This window comes from Macaca thibetana, chromosome 7 (assembly GCF_024542745.1).
Source record: "Macaca thibetana thibetana isolate TM-01 chromosome 7, ASM2454274v1, whole genome shotgun sequence".
In the NCBI taxonomy this organism is placed as follows: Eukaryota; Metazoa; Chordata; class Mammalia; order Primates; family Cercopithecidae; genus Macaca; species Macaca thibetana.
Window position 1 is genome coordinate 48255261 of NC_065584.1, and position 26348 is coordinate 48281608.

The window sequence follows — 26348 nt, forward strand, 5'->3', positions numbered from 1 at the left end:
GGGTGGGCATTTCTAACAAGCTCTCAGGCGATGCTAATGTTGCTGGTTGGAGTACTGTGAGTAGCCAACTTTTGGACGAGCCTATCTTAATTACCTGTTTGGGTAATCCTAGCTGGCAACTTCTCCTCTAAGCTCTGAAACAGATTAAAAGCCTGTTAGCTCTCCACCTGGAGGTAAAGGATAGAACTGACCAGACGATCACAAATATGTTCCTCATAAGAGGCTGGGAAAATTGCCTTACCTTCTTTTCTGAAAATCAAAAACATAAAACAGCTGATTTATCAATAGACCAATGTGCCTCATTAACTATATCATTTACCTGCCTAGCTTTGCTTTCTTTATCTGCTTCTTAACTTTTAGTACTCCCTAGCATTCCATCCATGGTGCTTTTCTTTCTTCCCTGACTACTCTGTCCTTAAATTGTCACACTCATTCCCATGGTTTTCCCTCTTGTAGAGAGACTAACCACATCTGCATCCCTAATTTCTGAGGTCTAAGACCATACTGTAGATTCAGTACTTAGGGGACAACCAAGATCATTTTCCCCCTAGATTGTGGCCCTTTTCCCATATTCCCTAACTTGATTAATGGCACCGCCATCCACCAAGCTAGGGACTTGGGATTGACCCTTGGCTCCTATTCACAATCTTTGTCCTCTTTGTTGATGCTCCTGAGGTGGACAGCTGTGGGTTTCTCCGGCCATCATGCCTTTCCCCTTCTTTTACCTCCCCCCCCTTTTTTTTTTTTTTGAGTTGGAGTCTCACTTTGTCGCCAGGGTGGGAGTGCAGTGGCACAATCTCGGCTCACTGCAACCTCCGCTTCCCGGGTTCAAGTGATTCTCCTTCCTCAGCCTCCTGAGTAGCTGGGATTACAGGTGCCTGCCACTACGTCCAGCTAATGCTTTTGTATTTTTAGTAGAGACGTGGTTTTACCATGTTGCCCAGCTGGTCTTGAACTCCTGGCCTTGTAATTCGCCCACTTTGGCCTCCCAAAGTGCTGGGATTACAGGTGTGAGCCACCACGCCTGGCCTCCACTTCTTTTATCAACAACATTCTCCTTTTTCTTTGGGAAACTACCTGCATGTAGTCTTGCTAGGACTGCCAGGAAACTGGTACACCAGTCAGACTTTCTCCCCCAGACCTGAGATCTTGAGAAATGACATAAGGTCTGAAAACTGAAGCTGATATATTCCAATGGTGGCCTAAAGAGATCACTCCCATCAGTTTCTGCTCTTCCCACCCACAGGACTGCTCTGACTTTTCTTCTTGGAGCTGCTGTTAGACTGTCCTTTTGTAAATGGAACCTCCTCTGTCCTTTCAGTGAATTCCTATATTGCTTATTTGAACCAGTGTCCTCACTGTGTTACTTACACCCAGAGAATCCTAATCCATATACTACCTGCCCTAATCTGTACATAACACCTCCTTCTTCACTGCAAAGGTCCACTTCAGACTCTCATTTTTCACCTGGACTATTACAATGCCTCTCCTTAAGTGGTCTCCCAAATTCCAGATTCTCCTCTTACAGTTACTCAAAAAATATTTTTTTGTATGTTGGCATTTGTATAGCAGTTTGTTAGAGTGCTAAGTGCTGGGGATCTCATAAAATAAACAGGCAAAGTTTAGGTCCTCGTATAGTATACAGCGGGAAGGCAGGTAATACTTAGATAATCACACAAAAACGTATAGACCATGGTTATGTACTACAATGGAAAATACAGAGTGCTGTGAAACTAACAGGGGAACTTGGCCCAATACATGGGGAGAGGAGGGTATCAGTCAAGGGAGGCTTCCTCCATGGACTAACCTTAATGCGAAGATGGGGATGCTAGGGAAGGGAGGAGGAAGATGGGAGCTTTCCAGGCAGAGGGGATAGCAAGTGCAAACGCCCTAAGATGGAAGGTTTAAGGAAGTCATAAAAGCCGAGTGTGGCAGGAACACAGCAAAAAAGAAGGAAAGTGGTACCGAATGAGACTAGAGAGGAAGCAGGGGTCAAATCATGCAGTGCCTCACAGGAAATATTAAGGATTGGGGTCCTTATTCTAAAATAAATGGGGAAAGCCAATAGGATTTTTTTTTTAAAGAGACATGGTCTCACTATGTTGCCCAGGCTGGCCTCTAACTGCTGGGCTCAAATGATCCTCCCTCCTCAGCTTCCTAAGTACCTGGGACTACAGGCACACGCCACTACACTGGCCTGATTAGAGGAGTTTAAATAAGTAAGTGGCATGAAGAATTTTTTTAAGAGCGTTATGCCTATCTGCCTACAATGTAGGGACTGGATGTGGGAAGACCAGTTAGGACAACAGTGACAACAGTAGTCCAAAGAGAGGATGAGAGCCAAGATTCAGGATGGAGGAGGTGAATGGATGCAAAGATAGTCTGAAACTAAAATCCACAGGTCTTGGTTGATGAATTGGATGTGGACTGGTGGTAAGGAGGAGGGATTTATCAAGGAAAACTCTTAAGTTTTTGGCTTAAAGGCTAGAAGGATGGTTCTACCATATTCTGAGATACAGAGTATTAAGGACCAAGTTTTTCAGGGGAAGTAGGAAGAGGATCATGCACCCATTTGATACACCACTGGCACATGATGCCAAGTAGCATGGCATGTAGGTTGGGGCCGCAAACATAATTTGAGTAATGAATATATAGATAATCTTTCAAGTCCCAGATGTGAGTGAGATGGGGCTGAGGGGGGAGTCCAGAGGAGCCGAGAACAGGGCTTTGATGAACTCCAGCATGTAAAGGCAGGTGGAAGATGATGAAATGGCAGAGGACACTGAGAAAGATGAGGAAGGAAGGAACCAGGAGAGTGCAGTCCTTCTGGTACTTCTGAACCATGCACTTGCTCACAGCCCTCCCTTGTGGTATAGCCCCTCCTCCCCTGATGAAGTTTAGTCTCCAGAGCATGGCCTACAAGGCCCATCATAAGGCGGCCCCAATACACTTTGATCATTTATTTCCTTCTTCACTCCCCATCTCCAATATCCTAGAATTCAGACACTGATCATTTCAACACTAACCTCAAGACTTTGCACATGCATCAAATGTTCTTCCCCTTTCTTCTTTTTTTAAAAAGTCTAATGTCACCTCTTGTACAAAGTCTTCGTCAGGAAGAGTTAGTTACCTCCAAATAATTTCACTCACATATTTTTAAGACAATATTTAGCACACTGTAATATACTGTGTTGGCCTGTGACTTAAGCTTATTTTGGGCTGGGTTTCCTATCTTATTTGTTGTTTTCTAAAACTAAGCACAATCTTAGAAGATTGTGTTTGCTAAATAATGTATGATAATTATATTTTTGTCTTGATTGACAAAATTAAGATGAAATCAGTCTAGATTAAGCTGGGGTTGACAGATCCCAAGAGGACATTTGGCAATATCTGAAGACATTTTTAGTTGTCACAGCTGGGAGAGGTGCTACTGGCATCTCATAGGTAGGGGCTAGGGATGCTGCTGAACATCCTACAGTGTATAGATGGCCCCTGCAATAAAGAATTATCTGGCCCAAAAAGTCCATGACGCTGAGGCTGAGAAACCCAGTTTTGGTTTGCCACCTTAAATGTTCTTCTATTTATACTGTAAATTTCCCGTAGGATATTTTTTCTGAATGAAGTAAGCACTCCCAATACTAACACCATTGATGCTAAGACCTACAAATGTACTAGTCATTCTTCAGAGCAGTGTTTCTCAAATTTGTGCATCAGAATCACTGGGAGGGCTTGTTAAAACATAGGTGCCTGGGCCCCACCACAGGAGTTTCAGTAGATCAGGGGTATCCTATGCACTGTAGGCCTGATAATATGTATCTCTCAAGGTTTCCAGTGGATGTTGATGCTGCTGGTCCAATGTCCATACTCTGAACCACTGCTTTAGAGAAGAGCCCGGGGTTAGTTAACCTGAAGGTTTATCACACTTTTCCCCATTACGGGCCATGCCCAGAAACTTGAGATGCAACTTCCCCGGGTAGCCCTGCCTTTCTTTTCCCTGTATCTCCCAGCCAGATACCTGGAGCTGCATCTGTGATGACTGCCAGGCTGGCAGCATCTTAGACTCAAAACACACCCCATTCCTGAGAACAGATGAAGGCTGCTAGCAGGGCAAGGCACCAATCCCTTTCCCTCCATTTATCAGCCAGTAGGGGCCTGAGGTCCAGGCCCATGGAAATGAAGTAACATCTAAAGAAGATGCATATCCTAGCTCCTCAGAGCACCTGTATCAGAATCACCTAGAGGGTTTAGAGTCATGGGCCCATCCTCAGTAATTCTGTCAGCCAGGGAATCTGCATTTTATGAAGCTCTTGACATCAGTGGTTCTCAAAGTGTGGTCCTGGAACCAGCATCATCATCATCATCGGCGAGCCCGTTAGAGATACAAATTCTTGGGCACTTCCCCAGACTTATCCAAAACACTGGGGTTGAGACCTTGTCACTTGTATTTTAACACACCCTCTATGTGAATTTTCTGTTAGCTCAAGTTTGAGAATTATTGGTTTAAATTAGTCGACTTCTCAAGTTGAAGATGTCTGGATGTAGACTTCTGGATTTTTCTTTCACTTCACGTTCTAGATTCCTTTCCTACCTGTATATACCAAAAGCACCCACAGGAAGCAAAGCACCCCCCACCCGCTCCCCAAAAGGCCTGCCTGTAGAACATTTGTACCCTACAAAAGAGAGCAAGAGTGAACTTTCGCTGAATGTGGTCATTGGTTTGCATGCCACTCGCGCTTTATCTGGCCGGACAGTGGTCCCTGAGGAGGTAGACCTGGCACTCTCGGAAACGCGAAGCCCCCGGCCGGAGGGGCAGTGTCATGGGCCGGCTTTGCAGCGGGTACTGGGTTGGCGTCCCGCCCCGCGCTCCTGCGTAAACACGCGGTTCCCTCGGCAACGCTCTGACCCCACGTCAAAGGCTCCGCCGGGTCCCCAGAGACCGCCACCCCTCCGGCCGAGCCCAGCTCCCCGCAGCGGCCGCTAGCCCCGGCCCTGAACCACCCCTCCGACCTAGAGGCCGCCGCCCCCGCTGCGGGATGACCAGATCCGCGGCCGCCACTGGGCCCCATGGAGGAGCCGCCGCCGCCACCGGCCCGCTCACCAGCGAGCATGGCCTTACTGGGCAGCCCGCACCCCGGCGCCCCCTCCGCGGCCGGCCCGCCTGGCGGGACTTCCTCCGCGGCCACGGCAGCCGTGGTCTCCTTCAGCACCGTGGCGACCGCGGCGGCCGCGGCGCTGGGGAACCTGAGCGACGCAAGCGGAGGCGGCACAGCTGCCGCTCCCGGTGGCGGCGGCCTTGGCGGGTCCGGGGCAGCGCGGGAGGCGGGGGCGGCGGTGAGGCAGCTCCTGAGCTCGGAGGCGGCGCCGCTGCTGTCGCACGGAGCTGCGGTGGCGGCCCAGGCGCTCGTCCTCTTGCTCATCTTCCTGCTGTCTAGCCTGGGCAACTGCGCGGTGATGGGGGTGATCGTGAAGCACCGGCAGCTCCGCACCGTCACCAACGCCTTCATCCTGTCGCTGTCCCTATCGGATCTGCTCACGGCGCTGCTCTGCCTGCCCGCCGCCTTCCTGGACCTCTTCACGCCGCCCGGAGGCTCGGCGCTTGCCGCCGCCGCGGGGCCCTGGCGCGGCTTCTGCGCCGCCAGCCGCTTCTTCAGCTCGTGCTTCGGCATCGTGTCCACGCTCAGCGTGGCGCTCATCTCGTTGGACCGCTACTGCGCCATCGTGCGGCCGCCGCGGGAGAAGATCGGCCGCCACCGCGCTCTGCAGCTGCTGGCGGGCGCCTGGCTGGCGGCCCTGGGCTTCTCCTTGCCCTGGGAGCTGCTTGGGGCGCCCCGGGAACTCGCGGCGGCGCAGAGCTTCCACAGCTGCCTCTACCGGACCTCTCCGGATCCCGCGCAGCTGGGCGCGGCCTTCAGCGTGGGGCTGGTGGTGGCTTGCTATCTGCTGCCCTTCCTGCTCATGTGCTTCTGCCACTACCACATCTGCAAGACCGTGCGCCTGTCGGACGTGCGCGTGCGGCCCGTGAACACCTACGCGCGCGTGCTGCGCTTCTTCAGTGAGGTGCGCACGGCCACCACCGTGCTCATCATGATCGTCTTAGTCATCTGCTGCTGGGGGCCCTACTGCTTCCTGGTGCTGCTGGCAGCCGCCCGGCAGGCCCAGACAGTGCAGGCCCCCTCGCTCCTCAACGTGGTGGCGGTCTGGCTGACCTGGGCCAATGGGGCCATCAACCCTGTCATCTACGCCATCCGCAATCCCAACATTTCGATGCTCCTAGGGCGCAACCGCGAGGAGGGCTACCGGACTAGGAATGTGGACGCTTTCCTGCCTAGCCAGGGCCCGGGTCTGCAAGCCAGAAGCCGCAATCGCCTTCGAAACCGCTATGCCAACCGGCTGGGGGCCTGCAGCAGGGTGTCCTCTTCCAACCCGGCCAGTGGAGTGGGAGGGGACATGGCCATGTGGGCCCGCAAAAATCCGGTTGTACTTTTCTGCCGAGAGGGTCCACCAGAGCCTGTGACGGCAGCGACCAAACAGCCTAAATCTGAAACTGGGGATACTAGCCTCTAAGACGGTTGGGATGGCCAGCTTATGAAGGCAAATTTCCACTCGCATTATTTAATGATGGAAGATTCTGGGGGAGAGTCGTGGATTTCATAAAACCAAACATTTAAAGCTGGAGACGGGGGAGGCTTACCACTTTCCCCAAACAACATAAAAAACAATGTCCCTTCTTCAAAAGTGCCAAAAGGAATGTAAAATGCAAAAATTAAAACAATCTTAAACCACATAACCAAGCATTGTGAACTGTAAGTGCCAAAAATGACAAAAATAACATTCACTATAACTGAAAAGCTCATATTACAGGACAACACTGTGAAACAAACAAAACATTGAATGCAGCTAGTATTGTTCAACTACATAGAATTTCAGGAATGAATGGAGACCCTCAGAGCTGCTTGAAAGCCCCTCTAAATCGCTAGCATCCAACAAAACTGTAGTTTCTAGAGCTTGCACCCCTGACATGCCTTGGGTGGTTAGATTGCTAGTGGAAAAGTCTTATCCTTACACACATTGGTGCACTTCCTCACCCCACCCCCAATAACCTTTGTGGAAAATTGTTAATTCATTTAACCCATTTAAAATCATTTTAGGATTTTGAAAAAGTGGTTATTATTAGATAAAATTCAACCATCTGAAGGACAAGTAGAAGTATGAGCATAAATGTGTTTTAAAAATGTTTTCCAAGATTATATGTAAAAATTAACATTCCTTCCACCCGCATCATCTCTCCAAAATGATCTTCCTTGGAAAACTTTGAAGCTTTATCCTTACTCTAACATGCTACTTTTATTTCCGATAAATTTTGGGATGCTGCTCAGAAGTCTTTTGAGGTAAATTTGATTTTTGGATATAGCCAAAAATGTAATTTGAAGTCAAGTTGATTGAATAAGGTGAGTCATGCCACTTCATTTAAATTATTATTATTTTTTTAAATGAGACCTCTATAAAGCCACAAGGTTGGGTTTCCTATGTGGCTTTTAGTTAACTGAAAATGATTCCAAAGAGAAATTCTGTAACTATTTTGAGAAGCAGCCTCTTGGAATTAGCATAGACTTTTCCAAGAAGATCATACTCTTCTACATTTAGAAATTTGGTGTATTTTGTGTTTTTTAAAATAGCTGATGGTTGCTTTATAGCTATGACTTGTCGAAGATAATGTAGTATTAAAGGGAGAATAGGTGTGGGACTATATGTAACCGGGTATTAAAAACACAGGCATCAAGTTGGAGAAGAACTTCAAGCAAACTGAAAATATCTTTAGAAATATGCAAATCAAAGATGCTTTTTAAATTTCTATCCTAGCAAAAAAGATGGTTTTACAATAATTCAAAAACATAATTCAGGATTTGTGTAGGTGAACTTTCTAATGTTAAATACAACTATACACAGGATCATTTACTCAGAATTTTAAAAAATGTTATTTTTCCCTCTTTCTTTCCCTCCATCCTGCCCCTCTTTTCTTCAATATTTCATAGCCTTAATTGAACAAGTTATTTACAGTAGATGTGAAAAGACATTAGCTGTCATATGAAGCCAGCATTTTCTTCCTGTAAAGTATTTAAATATGTTTTTAAGTATTTCTTTGTTTGACAGGTGGGTGCATGTCATTATTTTGTAATCAAAGGTGGAAATATATGATTCATGTCAGAGCTAAAGATGTTTTAATTTTTTCTGCTTCTCAGTGTATCATCACAAATCAGAAGTTTGTAAATTGTGTATATTTTGCTACACTCGATGTAGTACAAAGTAGATGAGATAATCTCTCCCCTCTAGCCCTTATTTTATAAAGCATATACAGACTTCATGCAGCTGTACTAACAAAAACAGGTATCTGTAGTATTTACCTGTTAAAGGCAAAAAATTGTGTATTTTTTGGCACCGAGTCACTTTTGGGATTTAGAGAGAAATGATCAAGTCTTCCAATTATAAAAGATATCATAGAATAGGAAGTACAGTTGTGAATAAAGGGCAGAGAGAGATCTTAGAGTAAGGAGGTGAACGTGTTGCAAATTAGTGTGTTGCCTGGGAAGAAGAATTGAAGGAAGGCATTGAAAAATAAACGTGATATAGAAAAAACCTACCTGGTGAGTGAAGGAAAAATCTGAGAGATTGGAAGTGACAAGGTGATGGCAGGAAGAACTTTAAGGAAGAAAAGGAATTCCAGCCCTACCTCTTCAGTGGCAGGAAGTTTTAGGAAAAGCATGGCTTGTGAAAGAGACCATTCTGTTAGTGGCTCTGAGAGTCATGGTAGGCAAGAATTAGAGGGGAAAAAGAGAAAGTTGTTCATAAATTACTGAACAATTTACAATGCTCTAAATTGTTTGTTTTTAATCCAAGGCTATCCAACTATTTAGTGGTAGAACTAGGATTTGAACTGCAGTCCATTTGGCCTCAGACCCCCATGTGTTTTCTCTGTATTCCCACAGAAGTCTACAGGTAAGGAAATCAAGAATAATCACTTATGGTACTGTCATCATTATCATCATCATGATCATCATCTACCATTTTTGTTTCCTACTTTATATAAGGGCAACTTCCTGGGAGCTAAGGCTACTAAAAGGTAGAAGCCACAGTACTCATCTGCAGAGGGCTTACAGCCTCAGCAAGGACCTTGTGGCTTTGTAACAACAATCAGCCATAACAAGTTTACTTGTGGAGAAGAAAAGGTGTAGCATTTTCAGAAGAGGCTATCAAAGAAAAGAGATGAACTTGGAAGCAAGAGATATGCAGGTATAAGTCAGCCACCCATTTGACCCAGTGTAAATACTTACACAATCAATACCTCAAAAGGTGAAGAAAGAATGATTCTCAAAATAATCTAAGAGTTTGACCTTTCCATCTGCTTACTATGAGTATGCAATTATAGTGACTTCGTGGGAAAAGGAGAAAGAAAAGCTATGAAATAATGGAATGGATTAAATATTAAGTACTATGTAAAGGCCAGAATGTAATCCTTCATGTCTCATTCTGCTTCCCGTTTGGGTATTTCATTTGGGAGGAAATAATGCAGCAACAGGTAATACTCTGTATAGTAGGTGCATTAGCTTATTTAATCCTCAGAGCAATCTTATGAAGGCATACTATATTATCACTCTCCCCATTTTACAGATGAGAAAACCAAGGCACAGAGGTGTTATGTGATCACACAGCCAGTAAGTGCTAAACATGAGATTTGCACCTGGCAGATTGGTGCCAGAAGTCGTCTCTTAACTGCTATACTGTACTGCCTCTGTCTTTTGAAAAAGACAATGAGAAACCTGGGAAAGTGCCAAGGAAGATAAAGACAACTATCAAAGGGATAGGAAAACAGCATAACATTTAAAAGAAAAGATTTTGTTTTTGATTTGGAAAACAACTATATGTGTGTGTTTTAAAAAATACATATGAAGAGTTTCTGAGCAGTTGTTTTCTGGAAAAATTCCACTCAAGATGACCCCAGTCATCCAACTTCCCCATTCCTGCTCCAGCACATCTGAACACCGTTGGAGAAAAATTACAGAATCAGATCAATTAGTATCCACTGCACTTAGAATCCATAGCCTTGCCTGCCCCTTCCACCCTGCTGGCAATCTCAGCATTTTCACATGTCAGCTCACTCCTTCTGCCCCCTTTTGTGACCCTTCAAACTTTCTCCACTCAAACATTTAACCAACCCTAACCTCTTGGAATGTGACTTTTGTTGCTACCTCTCCACGAAAATAGAAGCCATCAGATACACATTTCTTCATATTTTAGCCACTGAACCTAACTAAACTAGATTTGTACTAGTTCTCAGCTATGTTTTCCAGTTATAATGAAGCTGGTCTTTTCTCCAGCCTCGGAAATTTCATGCTATCTATTATTTCTGTTCCCTGGTATCCTTAGCCTTCCCACTGAACCATATCCCTGCCATGAGCACTTAAGCATGCCCTAATCTCTCACTTGAGAAGAAAAATTCCCATTCTTCCCTCCTTTTCTCTCCCTCAGTTCCTTTCCGTCAGCTAACCCATCGAAAGAATTGCCTGTACTTTTACAATTGATCTAAATTCTAGTCTACACTTTTAGTAGTATAAGAAAGAAAGTAATTATTTTTCTGCAACTCAGTATCTTACTCTGCCAGATGGCAAAACTTAAGATGACAGCATCTAGGTTCTAGGGGCTTATTAGTGCCAATGCACTGGTGAACCTAAGTCCTCAATTGTCATCCATTCACCCTGGCATCTGCCAAGGCATCCATCAGTCTGTCTCTGGCCTTATATCCATGGCTTGCTGAGTAATTATTTCCCACTTAAGTCCAAGAGGACCCAGCTCAAATGACCACTTTGGAGCCCCTCTCTAAACACAAAAAAATCATGACTCCACCTCAGAACCATAGAGGGCTGCGACCACACCCATTAGGAGGTCACAGGCTGCTTTTAAAAAATTTTTCAGATATTTTTGATTTTTGATATATTTTGATATTGTTGGGTCAATAAATCAAAATTATACATAAAACATGCATTGGAAGTTCCACTTCTGGAATGGCAATGAAGAGCTCTGTGGATCCCAATTAAACAAGCATAACTGGTGAACATTAGTTGCAAGACAATCATTTCAAATCTTTTTAAATTGTCCTAATGGCATATAGAAAATGGAGAAACATTAATTAAGAAAATCTACTAAAACTCAGTAAGAATAGTGAGTCTGTGGCATTTGGATTATAACCCACTCACTCTCTCCCTATTGCCAGCTCAGTATGACAGAGACTCCATTCCAGGTGGAAAAAAGCACAAGGCTCCCTTCTCTGAGATCCCAGGACTATCTTATTCTCCTCAGAGGAGCAGGTTACAAGAACTTCACATCTCTCAGGCTACATGTTGCAGAGGTTAAATTCCAGGTGAGTGCAGCCAAGAAGTTGGGGGTTGTCTTCTACCTACCTCCCACTCATAGAGCAAATGCTTTACTAGGGTGTGGCATGCTGGGAATACTGGGGCCATGATTATTCTCAAAGAAGCTCATTTGTAGGACTGAGACTTCATGCTTGAACAGGCAAATTGAGAAGACCAGATGTTATGACCCCCCACCCAATGCTCTACTTTTGGAGCAACCATTCCAAAAGAAGCAGGCCACCATCCCTGCCCCCACAGTTCAGAGCCATGACTCAGAGAGTTTGCATAGGAGTAGAGACAGGCCTTTAAACAGACGGCCCTGAAGCTCTCTCCAAGGGAACTAATTTTATTTAAAACAAAGTGTGAAGAAGTTCAAGTCTATGGGCATTCTCAAAAACAGTGGAGTTTTGGTGGTAATTAAGAGGAGGCTAGAAACTTCATGAGAGATAGAAGCTAAACCATAGGCAGCTAGTTTACCAGAGAGAACCCAGAAAAGAGACAGCTAAAAACAGCTCTCTTGAGGTCTAAACTAACCTCAAAAATTACCCCTGCAATTGGATCAGACCGTGAAGCAATTTATGCCCTATAACATTGTCAAAACCAATAAGGCAATTAGCAAATAATTGGTGACTCCTAACATCTAGAAGTGATCAGGAAAAGAGACAAACAGAGCCCTACTAAAGCCACTGTTCTCCAAGGGTGACTGTAGGCGTACCCAAGGCTGTGTTCTCTGAGGAACAACACCAGAGGCTTCACAACACCGAGCAAAAAGACTACCCCAAAATGGTCCAGTAACTAAACAAATAAATAAACAAACAAACACACAACAGTAATAAGCCCCACAGAAGGAGGAGTAGAAACCTGTATCTGGAGCTGCTACAGAGTTGCTCCATGAACGTTTTTCTTAGCTGCCTTTTTCCCTGGTTCTCTCTATTGAAAGCATCCAGTTTGCAACCACAGGAACTATAAATATATGAGACATGCACAGAAATAGGAAAATATGAACCATACCTAGGAAAAAAAAAAGCAGGCAACAGAAGAAACTGTCCATGAGAGGGATCAGATAGCAAATTTAACAAACTCTTTAAAGTAGGCATTATGAATGTGTTCAAAGAATTTTTTTAACTATGCTTAAAGAAGTAAAAGAAAGCATGTTGAAAATGTCTCATCAATAGAGATTAGTAAAGAAGATAGAATTTATAAAAAAAGAAACATGGAAATCCTTGAGTTGAAAATTGCAATAACTAAAATTAAAACTTAACTGCAGGGACTAAACAGTAAATTTGAACTGGCAGAAGAAAGAATTAGCAAACTTGAATATAGTTCAATAGAGATTATGTAAGCTGAACAACAGAGAGAAAAAAATGCAGAAAAAATGAATACAGTCTCAAAGACCTTTGGGAGACCATTAAGTACATTAACATATGTGTAATGTGACTACCAAAAAAAGAGAGAGAAAAAAGAGCAGAAAAAGTATTTGAAGAAATAATGGTTGAAAACTTCCCAAATTTGAATCTTAAAGGAATTAATCTACATACATCCAAGAAACTCAAGAAAATCCCAAGTAAGACAAACACAGAGAGACACACACAGCTAGCAAATAGTAAAATAGTAAAAATGCTGAGAGACAAAGGCAAAGGAAAAACCTTGAAAGCAGCAAGAGAAAAACAACCTGTCACACACAAGGGAATCCCAATAAGATTAACAACTGACTTATCAGAAACAGTGGAGGCCAGAAGGTAGAGGGATAACATATTCAAAGTGCTAAAAGAAAAAACTGTCAACCAAGAATCCTATATTTAGCCAAACTATCTTTCAACAAATATACGTTAAAAGTCTCTTGCCTACATCTGCCCTATTCACCTTGTCCTCACCTTTCTCAGGCAACCACTTTTTATTAATTTTTTGTTTCTTTATGTAAAAGTAAAGAAAGGCATATTAATTTTCTCCCTCTTTTACACAAAAGTTAGCATACTATATGCACATTGATTTTTTTCATTTAACAATATATCTGGAAATTGTTACCTATGATATATTCAAAGTTATTATTTTTCTAAATAGCTTCATGGTATTCCACTGCATGGATATATCAAAATATCCAAATATTTGGTAATATCAAAATGTAGCCACCTTCTTTTGATCAACAGGTTATCTCTAATTTTATACTATTGGAAAATGATGCTGCAGTGAAGCAACTTACACATAAAACATTTTGTATGTGTGCAGGTATTTCTATATGGTAGAATCTCATAGGTAGGAGTGATGGTTCAAAGGCTAAATACATTTATAATTTAATACAAATTGCCACATTACCTTCTCTATAAGTTGTACCATTTTTCACTTCCACCATCAAGTTATGAGTATAATTGTTTCCCTGCAGTTTTGCCAATAGAGTGATTTTAGACTATTTACATTGTGGGTTACAACCAATGGTAAGTCATCAATTTAGTGTAATGGGTTATAACCAACATTTAAAACAAACTGAAGTGGTGTAGGACGGAATAAAACATATCAGATTTCACCACACATAGTTTGATAGTTGTAAAATTCTTTGGTACTCCTCCCTTCAAATGATATAAACTAATTTTTTTTCCCCTTAAGTGTGAGCTGTACTTAGTGACTCATTACTTATTTTTTTTTTTTAACTCATTAGGGGTTGTCTCAACAAGTCAAGGAAGGAGCAGCCCAAGAATACCATCAGAGATGCAGCTTTCCAGGCCTCCATCCTGGACTGGTAGGTTTCATATTAACATACATTTGCTAGATGACTTGCACCTCCAGGTCTCCACTCTCCATTCCAAGAAAGAGAAAAGGGAGAATAAGGGCTTTTCCCAAAAAGTTTTGCCTTTCTAATGAGGAAGACATGACCTTCCCAGAGATGCCCAATTACATCTTATTGCCAGAACTATATCACATGGCTATCCTCAAGTGTTAGGGAGATTGAAAAATTGAAAGTTTTTAGCAGAGTGCATTTTCTTCCCCCTAAATAGTATTATGGTGATCACTTTTGATGAACAGAATGTGGTAGAAGTGAAGATGTCTTAAATATTAGGACCAAAAAACGGTATTGACTGTGGCTTTCTTGTTGCTCTTTCTCAGTTCAATTATTCTGGGGAAACTCAACTGCCATGTTGTGAGGACACTCAAGCAGCCCTATGGAGGAGCCCACATGGTGAGGAACGGAGGCCTCTTGCCAACACACATATGAGTGAGCCATCTTGGAAGCAGCTTCAGCTGACATCTGAATTACAACCCCCTAAGAGACCTGTATCAGAACTACCCAGCTAATCTGCTCCAAGTTTCTGACTTACAGAAGCTTTGAGAGAATAATTGTATTAAGCTGCTAAATTTGGGGCTAGCTTGTTACACAATAATAATACACATAGTAGAAATAAGTATGGGTTCATAAAACATTTCAGTTATAGATGAGTGTGTGCTAGGTCTCAGTATAAAATGAACCCCTTCTTATAGGTTGCAGTAAAAAACAAAATGGAAAATTCTGTACAAAACGAACCAAGCAACAGTTTTCTACTCTGAGGTCTTGCTGCTGCCTTCCTGAGGTCTACATGGGAATCAAGATACAGGTCCTCTTTGCTTTCAGGTGCCCCAAACTTATTAGTGGCTCATGCAGCCTTCATTGCCCCATCGTTCTCTAGCCAGACCAGTCACCAAGGGTGGGCAGGAATACACAGGGCACAAAGACACTTCTCAAAGCGCTATCTACATCTAAATTTTTTTTTTGAGACGGAGTCTCACTCTGTCACCAGGCTGGAGTGCAGTGGTGCGATCTTGGCTCATTGCAATCTCTGCCTCCAGGGTTCAAGTGATTCCCCTGCCTCAGCCTCCCAAGTAGCTGGGACTACAGGCATGCACCACCAGCCCCAGCTATTTTTTGTATTTTAGTAGAGATAGGGTTTCACCATGTTGGCCAGGATGATGTCAATCTCCTGACCACGTGATCTGCCTGCCTCCGCCTCCCTAAGTGCTGGGATTACAGGCGTGAACCACCGCACCCGGCCTCTCCTTGATTTTCTAAACTCCTCTCATCCAACCTGAAAACATCTTTATCTAGTCTTTAGGATAGTCATCCTGGCTTTTACAGCTTTGTGTGTTCTCTTGAACTTATTATCTTGATTACAAACCTTCCTATTTAAAGCAGGACCAAAACTTTAACCAACCAAAGACCTCTCTGTTTTTGGCACAGCCTCCTTTAGTTCAGAAAATCCTAAAGGTAAGGGAAGTCCTGTGTGTATAAGGAAATACAGTGGAAAAAGCCTTCAAATAATATTTGAAAACGTTATTCACATATTGTCTTTATTTCAACTCACATTCCTTTCTCATTCCACTTTTATCTGACTCCTACACTCATTGCTTCACTATTAGCTACAGAATTAGCTACAGAATAGGTGACAAATGACCTAAATCCAATGAATACTTCTCAGCCACCTTACTTGACCTTGCCAAACATAAACCATGTGTATTAGTCAGGGTTCCCACAATAGGCTGTCTGCAGTCTGAGGAGCAAGGAGAGCCAGTCCAAGTTCCAAAAATGAAGAATTTGGAGTCCAATGTTCAAGGGCAGGAAGCATCCAGCATAGGAGAAAGATGCAGGGTGGGATGCTAGGCCAGTCTGTCTTTTCACATTTTTCAGCTGATTCTATTGTGCCCACCCAGATTAGGGGTGTGTCTCCCTTTCCCAGCCCACTGACTCAAACGTTAATCTCCTTTGGCAGCACCCTCACAGGCACACCCAGGATCAATACTTTGCATCCTTCAATCCAATCAAGTTGACACTCAGTATTAACCATCACAAGTCACTCCTTGTCAACCATCACTCCTTGTATTAACCATCACTCCTTGTCAACTTGAACCCATACACATATCCTGAGATCATGCATAATCTTCAAATAAAGATAATAATAAGGTCATAATTACACCTAACATAATATAATTATCCTTTGTACAACTGGAAATGCACCAATCCCCAATCCAAATGCTATTTCATAAAGTTTACAATACTTAAATGCTGATGTGGAGTCAGTAAATCTTATGTCACATCATGAAGGAGAAAGGAAATAAAATGAAGATATTTTCTTAGTACAAATGTATACATACACACAAACATGTTTTTAACAAAAGAAGGAGGAAATATTCATGACAGTTACAGTCCCTGTTTCTGCAGCTGGTCATGTGTTCGTAGCTGGTATTGATGACTACCTACTTCTACTACCCATTCTGTATTCCCTTTGCCTTCAGCAAGCACTTCAGCAGGTCATGTTTTTTTCCTGTGGAGTGACCCAAACCTTCATTCCTGAAGGGTCTGGGCCATTTGTTGTTCTGCCTGGATTGGGCTGTGGTAGTTTCCCATTGACCTTAATCACAGGGCATGGTAATACTAACAGAAACTCTAATGGAGCTCCTATATTCCATGCATACTCTTCTTTACCTCCATTGTGGAGTAGTAGACTGAGTTTATCTTGATAATCCGGGTCAATCACCCCAGCCAACACTGTAACTCGCTTCTTAGCCTGTTGACTTCAAGGTAGGAGGAGCCCAAAGTGTCTAGGTGGCAATCTTAACTTCCAGTTTAATGGAATCATTGTTGTGTCTCCTGGTGGCAACGTTCCTTCTTCTGGAACTAAGACCTATAGGCCAGCAGGATGTAATGTCGTGGGAAAGCTAGTGGATCACTAGGGGGTGATGGTGAGTGGTACCACTTCCACTTCCACCCCTTGATTCCTGAACCTGTGAATCCTGGCTATGAGACAAACAGTACCATATACTGGACGCCGATTCAGAGCATATATGACCTTCTGGAGAACTTTGCCCCAGCCCTGCGAAGTGTTGTCACCTAGTTGGCATTGTAATTGTGACTTCAAAAGGTCATTCCACCGTTCTATCAATCCAGCTGCTTCAGAATGATGGGCAACATGTAGACCAATGAATTCTATAAGCATGAGCCCACTGCCACACTTCTTTAGCCATAAAGGGAGTGCCTTGGTCAGAGACAATGCTGTGTGGAATATCATGATGGTGGATAAGGCATTCCGTGAGTCCACGGATGGTAGTCTTGGCAGAAGCATCATGTGCAGGATAGGCAAAAACCCCTATTGGGAGTAAGTGTCTGTTCCAGTGAGGACAAACCTCTGCCCTTTGCATGATGGAAGAGGTCCAGTGTAATCAACCTGCCACCAGCTAGCTGGCTGATCACCCCGAGGAATGGTGCCATATCACAGGCTCAGCATTGGTCTCTGCTGCCGACAAATTGGGCACTCAGCAGTGGCCGTAGCCAGGTCAGCCTTGGTGAGTGGAAGTCCATGTTGCTGAGCCCATGCATAACCACCATCCCTGCCACTATGGCCACTTTGTTCATGAGACCATTGGGTGATGACAGGGGTGGCTGGGGAAAGAGGCTGAATGGTGTCCACAGAACAGGTCATCCTATCCATTTGATTATTAAAATCCTCCTCTTCTGAGGTCACCCATTGGGGAGCACTCATATGGGATACAAATATTTTAGCAGTTTTACACCACTCAGAGAGGTTCATCCACATACCTCTGCCCCAAATTTTTTTGTTGCCAATTTTCTGATCATGCTTCTTCCAAGTCCCTGACCATCCAGCCAAACCATTGGTTACAGCCCATGAATCAGTATATAATCGCACATCTGGCCATGTCTCCTTCCATGCAAAGTGCATAACCAGGTACAGTTCCCTTCACTGTTGTCCTTCGGATGTCCTAGAAAGGGACTCTAGGTGCTGCAGCTGTCCACTTTTGGGTGGTGCCTGCATATCGTGCAGAGCCATCTGTGAACCCTAGTCTTCTCTTTCCCTGTGAACTGGTTATAGGGAACTCCCCATGAGGCCATCGGTGCAGGCTTGGGGAGAGAAGGCAGGGTGGCAGGAGTGGGGACCATGGGCATTTGAGCCACTTCCTCATGTAAATTACTTGTGCCTTCAGGACCTGCTTGAGCCAGATCATGTATATACCACTTCATTTGATGATGGAATGCTGCTGTGCACAACCCACTTTATGGCTAGATGGGTCAGAAAGCACCCAATTCATGATAGGCAGTTCAGGTCACATGGTGACTTGACTACCCATAGTCAAACGTTCAGTTTCCACCAAAGCCCAGTAACAGGCCAAGAGCTGTCTCTTAAAAGCAGAATAGTTATCTGCAGAAGATGGCAGGGCCTTGCTCCAAAATCCTGGAGGCCTCTGTTGTGATTCATCTATGCAGGCCTGCCAAAGGCTCCAAACAGCATCCCTGTCTGCTACTGACACCTCGAGCACCATTGGATCTGCTGGGTCAAATCGGCCAAGTGGCAGAGCAGCTTGCACAACAGAGTGGACATGTTGCAGAGTCTTCTCCTGGTCTGGACACCACTCAAAACCAGCAGCCTTTCAGGTCACTTGACAAATGGGCTGGAATAACACACCCAAATTAGGAATATGTTGCTTCCAAAATCCAAACAGATGGCCGGGTGCAGTGGCTCATGCCTGTAATCTTAGCACTTTGGGAGGCTGAGGTGGGCAGATCATGGGTGGGCATCCTGGCCAAGATGGTGAAACTCCGTCTCTAAAAAACGTATACAAAAAACGTAGACGTATACGAAATGTATACTAAAAAATGTATACAAAAATTAGCTGGGTGTGGTGGTGCATTCCTGCAGTCCAAGCTACTTGGGAGGCTGAGGCAGGAGAATCGCTTGAACCTGGGGGGCGGAGGTTGCAGTGAGCTGAGATCGCACCACTGCATTCCAGCCTGGTGACAGAGTGAGACTCCATCTAAATAAATAAATAAATAAATAAATAAATAAATCCAAATAGGCTCACTAGGTGTTGTGGCTCTTTCTTGGTTTTAGGAGGGGCAAAACACAGCAACTTATCCTTCACCTTGGAAGGAATATCTTGACAGGCCCCACACCACTGGACTCTTAGAAATTTTACTGAAGTAGAAGGTCCCTGAATTTTAGTCGATTTTTTTCCCATCCTCTGGCACACAAATGTCTCACCAATAAGTCCAGTGTGTTTGCTACTTCTTGTTCACTGGATCGAATCAGCATAATGTCATTAATGTAATGGACCAGTGTGATATCTTGCAGAAGCAAAAAGCAATCAGGGTCTTTCCAAATAGGATTATGACTCAAAGCCAGAGAGTTGATATACCCCTGAGATAAAATAGTAAAGGTATATTGCTGCCCTTGCCTGCTGAAGGCAAATTGCTTCTAGTGGGCCTTATGGACAGGAATGGAGAAAAAGGCATTTGCCAAGTCTATGGCTGCATACCAGGTACCAGGAGATGTGTTAATTTACTCAAGCAATGAAACCACATCTGGTACAGCAGCTGCAATTGGAGTCACCACTTGGTTAAGCTTACAATAATCCACTACCATTCCCCAAGATCCATCTGTGTTCTGCACAGAACAAATAGGAGAGTTGAACAGGGATGTTGTAGGAATCACCACCCCTGAGTCTTTCAAGTCCTTGATCGGGGCACTGACCTCTGCAATCCCTCCAGGGGTGTGATATTGTTTTTGATTTACTATTTTTCTAGGTAGAGGCAGCTCTAATGGCTTCCATTTGGCCTTTCCTACCATAACAGCCATCACCCTACCAGTCAGGGAGCCAATGTTGGGGTTCTGCCAGCTGCTAAGTATGTCTATTGCAAGTATATATTCTGGCACCAGGGAAATGACCACAGGATGAGTCAGGGGACCCACTGAACTCACTGTAAGTCAGACCTGAGCTAAAACTCCATTAATTACCTGACCTCATAAGCCTCTAATTTAACTAGAGGACAACAATGATGTTTTGGGTCCCCTGGAATCAACGTCAGCTCAGAGTCAGTGTCCAATAGTCCCCAAAATGTCTGATCATTTCCCTTTCCCCAGTGCACAGTTACCCTGGTAAAAGGCTGCAAGTCTCCTTGGGGAAGGATGGGAGAAAGATTCATGGCATAAATTGTTGGTAATGTAGTGAGGTCCTTCCTCAAGGGGACCTGTCCTCCCTTCATTCAAGTGGTTCTGGGTCTGTAAACTATCTCAAGTTTGGAAATTGATTGAGGGGCTGGGATTATCTGTTTTTATATTTCAAATTAGTTTTTTGTCCATTCGTCCTAGAAGTTTTCTGCTTATATAAATTAAGTAAGAATGCAGTAGGCTTCCTATTAATTTCACTTCTAGGAACACAGTGATTAATTAGCCAATGCCAGAGCTCTATACAAGTCAGACTATTCTGATTGCTGCTTTGCCTCTGCTGTCCATTATGGTAGCTATGCCTACCTTGCTTTTGATGGTTGAGTGCCACAACTTGGACCCTGCCACCTTGGGATCCAATTATTCCCATTGAATTTAAATTTTTTAGTTGAGTGACTGCAGTTCCCACTGTTAGATCTGACATACAGAGAAGAGCAATTACAGGGTTCTTCAAAGATGCAAGTGCTGCCCTCACAAATCTATTTTGCAAGGCATTGGTCAAGGGTATATATTCTGGACCCTACCAGCTGGGATGAGTAGGTCTAAAGTGACTAATCCATTCCACCATCCCAATCCCCCTAAGCCTTTGGATCCCTTCCTCTACATTAAACCAAGGGAGATTAGGCATTTCCAGCTTGCTCACAGTGGGCCATCTTTTAATCCATATTTCAGCTAACCAAGCAAATAAACTATTAGAACCTTTTTTAACTCCCTGAGCTGCAACTTTCAATGCAGAGTTCCTACTTAGTGGGCCCAAATCAATAAATTCAGCCAAATCCAACTCTATGTTCCTTCCACCATTATCCCACACCCTTAATATCCGTTTCCATGCCTGTTCTCTAGATATCTGTTTATATAAATTAGAAAACTCAAGTGCTTCTTTTTGACTGTAGCATATCTCTTCACAGGTCATACTCTCAACCTCACCTCTAGGGGCCCACCAGGACTTTAGTCTAGTTATAGGTCTAGAAGCAAACAGGGGTGTTAGGGGTGGCTCCTGAGGAGAATCAACCTTATCTTGCCTGACAACTGCCTCAGGGGAGGCCATTACTGTTGCCGGATCAGCGCAACAGTGGATCCTGAGGCAGCACAGAGTTTATCTCCTCAGACAAAGATGGAAAGGCTGATGGCAGCAAGGGTCGAGGAGTGCATGTTGCCATGCCACTACTGGGGATATTTCTTCTGGCAAGAAAGGTTCATCAGAGTTTACAAACTCAGTGTCCCCAGCTTCATCAGGGTCTTCCCACATGTCCCCATTCTGAGTTGCAGGGTTTCATTCTTTTCCAATCAATGCCCTCACTTTAACAGTAGACACCTGGAGAGACTGTGCAGGCACCTTTTGTTGTGGGTCAGTCATTTGCATGATAAGAGCTTGTGTTTGTTTTTCCACAATTTCAGTTCTTTCTCTACAGGCGACAAGACTCTCATTCAGGGCAATCTTAGCAGATTTAAGGCTTAGTATCTGCTTCTGAAGCCAAGAGGTAGAATCCCTGAATTCATCATTTTCTTTCATCACTTTGTGCACTAAACTTAGAAGCAACCAACCAGCTTCATTATGTTCCTTAGTTCTCCATGTATGGTCAAGGTATTATGTATAGAGTCACTAAACCCTTTGCCTCTCATGAAAGATGAATCAAGAGTGTCAAATATATTTATTTTGTATAACTCTCTAAACAGTTCATGCCAAATACTATCAGTGTTCTCCATACTATTAGAAGTAGAGTCCTTAGCATTTGTTGTCTAATCATGCTACATAGCCAACTCCAGAAACCCCAAAACCAATGAAAAAACTCCATCCTTAATATTCTGTTTCTCTGGAACCACTCCTGGCACCAAAATGTGTATCAGTCAGGGTTCTTTGGAGGGACAGAACTCTCCAAAGATATATATATATATGTGTGTGTGTGTGTGTATATGTATATATATATGTGTGTGTATATATATGTGTGTGTGTGTATGTATTTAAATATATTTAAATTTTGTAGTGGAGTGACTGCAGTTCCCACTGTTAGATCTGACATACAGAGAAGAGCAACTACAGGGCTCTGTTTATTAAGTATCACCTTAATTACTTTTTTAAGTATTAACTCGCACAGTTACAAGGTTCCACAATAGGCCATCTGCAGGCTGAGGAGCAAGGAGAGCAAGTTCAAGTTCCAAAAAGGAAGAACTTGGAGTCCAGTGTTCAAGGGCAGGAAGCATCCAGCACAGGAGAAAGATGTAGGCTGGGAAGCTAAGCCAGTCTCTGTTTTCACATTTTTCTCCCTGCTTAGATTCTAGCAGTGCTGGCAGCCAATTCGATTGTGCCCACCCAGATTAGGGGTGTCTCTGCCTTTCCTAGCCCACTGACTCAAATGTTAATCTCCTTTGGCAACACCCTCACAGACACACGCAGGTTCAATACTTTGCATCCTTCAATCCAGTCAAGTTGACACTCAGTATTAACCATCACATCATGGTTGGTCCCATTTCCTTTTTGGAAATGTTCTTGTTTTGGTGTTCACATTTTTACTCTTTCCTGGTTTTCCACTAACCACTCTGATCATTCCTTCCTAACCTCTTTTACTACTTTCTCTGCTTCCCCATCTCACATTTTAAAAATTACTTTAAAAATAGGTAATATGTGCACATGATATGAATTTGAAAAGGTCCAAAAGGGTACAGAGTGAAAAATAAATGTTTCCCTTTTCCTTCCTACCCTTGACACCTAAAACCTGCCAGTCATCAAGTCCCTTTTCCCTGATCTGTTCCTCTTCAACCCCAAAGTCACTACCTAGGCCAGGCTCTTATCACTAATTTCAATGGAATTGATGACCTAGTTCTGGATTCTCCATGAGAAACCCAATTTAACATCTATCACAAAATATTTTGGAGTTCCCAGTTGGCCTTCTGCATGTACTCAAGAAAATGTCTATTCCTATGGTCTCTGTGTTACTCTGCCAGACACCATTGTTAATCCAAGTAGCTCTGCCAAGAATAGTAGCTAAGAAGGAAGTAGAGATTGTGCTTAGCGGACAACATTCTTCAAACATGGCATCTTTTCAACTTTTTTTTAGTGGGCTTTATTTTACAGAGCATCTTTAGGTTCACAGCAAAACTGAGTACAGAGATTTCCCATTTATTTTCTGCCCCAACACATGCAAAACCTCACCTGTTACCAATATCCCCCACCACAGAGGTACATTTGTTATAATCAATAAGACTACAATGACACATTGTCATCATCCAAAGTCCATAGTTTACATTAGGGTTCATTCACTCTTGGTGTTGTACATTCTATGGGCTTTGACAAATGTCATAACATGTATCTATAATTACAGCAATATGTAGAAGAGTTTTATTGCCACAAAATTCCTCTGTGCTCCATCCATTCATCCCTTCCTTCTCCCAGTCTCTTGAAACCACTGCTACTGTTACTGTCTCCATGGTTTTGCCTTTTCCAAAATGTCATATAGTTGGAATCATACTGTAGGAAGCCTTTTCAGATTGGCTTCTTTCACTTAGTAATATGCACTTTAGGTTTCTCCATATCTTTTCATGGCTAAATAGCTCATTTCCTTTTAGTGCTAATATTCCATTGTCTGGATGTACCATAGCTTATTTATCTGCTTATTTACTGATGGCATCTTGGTTGCTTCCAATATTTTGCAATTATTAATAAAGCTGCTATAAACATCTGTATGTACATTTTTGTGAACATAAGTTTTCAACTAATGTGGGTAAATATCAAGGAGCATGATTCTTGAGTTGTACATTAAAAATATGTTTAGGTTTGTAAGAAACTGCCAAATGGTCTTCCAACGTGGAGGTACCATGTCGCATTGCTGCCAGCAATGAACGGGAGTTTCTGTTGCTCCATATCTTTGCCAGTATTTGGTGTTATTAGTGTATTAGATTTTGGCCATTCTAATAGGTGTGCGGTTATATCTCTATGTTGTTTTAATTTGAAATTTCCTAGTGACATGTAATGTTGAGCATCTTTTCATATGCTTATTTTCTATTTGCATATATTCTTTGACGAAGTGTCTATTCAGATCATTTGTCCATTTTAAAATCAGGTTGTTCATTTTCTCGTTGGGTTTTCAGTAATTTTGTATTTTAGATAACAGTTCTTTATCAGATATGTCTTATGCAAATTTTTTTCCCAGTCTGTGGCTGGTTTTCTCATCTCTTTTCAACATTTTCAAAAAGAAAATACATAAATATGACAGTTGGTAAGATTGTGATGAAAAGGCATACAGTAGCTCTTATCAGTAGGAATATTACTCCTCCCTAAAGAGCATTTCAGAAATTTGGGGAAGCATTTTTTGTCTCACAACATCGCTAGCATTTAGCAAATGGTGTCTGAGAATTCTGGATGTCCTACAAAGTGTGAGAGAATACTGGTCAACACAGATTGTCTCACATCCCATACAGCTTTCAAATGTCCCACCAGACACTGAAATAGCTGACAAATTTATGAATCATTATGTAATTCCATAACTTTAGTTCATTCTGCATAGATAAAAGTGTTTTAAGCATGGTTTTAATATAAACAAAAAGTTTCTAGAAATGCAACTGTATTTATAAATTGCAATTTTTATTATATCTATTTTGTTTAGATTTTTATTAAACAATATTCACCCATTTGGAAAGCGCTATCATAATTTACTACACCGCTTGAGCTAATGGACTGTGAAAAAACACTTTTGTATCAGTCTACATTTGTAGCTATTATAATCGCTGTGATTCTACATTTAAATGTAAGCATCTAACTACTTCATTTTGTTTGTTCTGCAATAAAAAGAGCCTACAGATCATACAGCAACATAAATGAATGCTACAGGCATTTTGCAAAGAGAAAAACCTGGATACAAAAGAGTACATACTGTATAATTCAATTTATATGAAGTTCCAGAACAGACAAAATAAGTATATGGTGAAAACAAATACAATTTCTAGTTCTTTGCTGCTAGTTTCCATATGTCATCCACTATGTCCGTATTTTCCTTTAAGCCCTAAATACATTTTAATAGGTACCTTTAGAGTCTTTGTCTTCTATTTCAAACACCATGGTTATATAAAGTTGGGCTTTTATTTACCACTTCCCTCTCTTTGATTATGGGTCATATTTTCTTTTCTTCCCTTTTTTTCCATGTTTAGTTATCTTTGATTACATGCATAATATTATAGATGACACATTGCAAAGAATCTGGATTTTATGTCTTGTTTTAAAGGGCATTTATTTAAATTGCTAGAAGGTCCTCCAAATCCTTTCAGGCTTGGTGTCATTCTGTGTTAGAGTCAGTCTCTTTTGGTTTTGTCCCTTGTCCTAGCATGTGGCTCTTATTTTAAAACTTGGCTTTTATTTTGAAGGTATTTGTTGTCTTAAACGAATTGCCTGAGGTGCTCAGTGAAATCTCTGCACTCTGGAGGGACTATCACATGTACGACATCATCTAGTCCAGTGTAATTTTAGGTATCTCTGTTCACCACTCACTCCTACAGTAGCCACTTTCTCCTAGTTCTCATGGTGATTTGTTCTGCACATGTGCAACCCAGCTCTATACCCAAGATTTATGGAGAGCCTCATTGTAGACATCTGTCTCCCTCCATCACATCACTCCTTTCTCTCTTGCCCACAAATTCCAGTCACTTCAACTGTCTTGAACTCTGATCTCTGTCTTCTCAGCTTGGGAAGACCACCATTTTCTACTGGAACTCTACCTCCCAGGGTCAAAGTCTGAAAAATAGTCCTAGGTAGAAGGATGAAATAATTTACATAATGCATACGCCTATGAAGCGCTTAGCATGATGTCTGCACAGAGTAAATGGCCAATAAATGTTGATTTTTATTATGAAATCCATATTTGATACACATTTTATCTATAATATTTTATTAAAGAAAAAAGTCTTATAAAATGGTATAGAGTAACCTCATTTTTGAAAATAAACATATTGAAATAAATTAAGAAGGATATCTACC

General features: G+C 42.6%; 2 protein-coding genes across 2 annotated transcripts in view; both read left to right on the forward strand.

The window, feature by feature from the left end:
* Window positions 1–26276, forward strand: part of L3HYPDH (trans-L-3-hydroxyproline dehydratase) — a 40497-nt gene extending 14221 nt beyond the window's left edge. The window contains exons 5-7 of the mRNA XM_050798057.1: window positions 11267–11413; window positions 14059–14139; window positions 14505–26276. Coding sequence (XP_050654014.1) covers window positions 11267–11413; window positions 14059–14139; window positions 14505–14693 — 417 coding nt within the window. The 3' untranslated portion in view covers window positions 14694–26276. The remainder of the gene's footprint in view (window positions 1–11266; window positions 11414–14058; window positions 14140–14504) is intronic.
* GPR135 (G protein-coupled receptor 135) lies at window positions 4895–9496 on the forward strand. The gene has a single exon (XM_050798056.1). The coding sequence runs from the start codon at window positions 5065–5067 to the stop codon at window positions 6562–6564; it is 1500 nt and encodes a 499-aa protein (XP_050654013.1). The 5' UTR covers window positions 4895–5064; the 3' UTR covers window positions 6565–9496.
* Window positions 26277–26348: the final 72 nt, after the last annotated feature.

What these genes read in the sequence shown, in the direction of transcription:
- GPR135 (XM_050798056.1), top strand. Translation starts at nt 5,065, where the DNA reads ATGGAGGAGCCGCCGCCGCCACCGGCCCGCTCACCAGCGAGCATGGCC.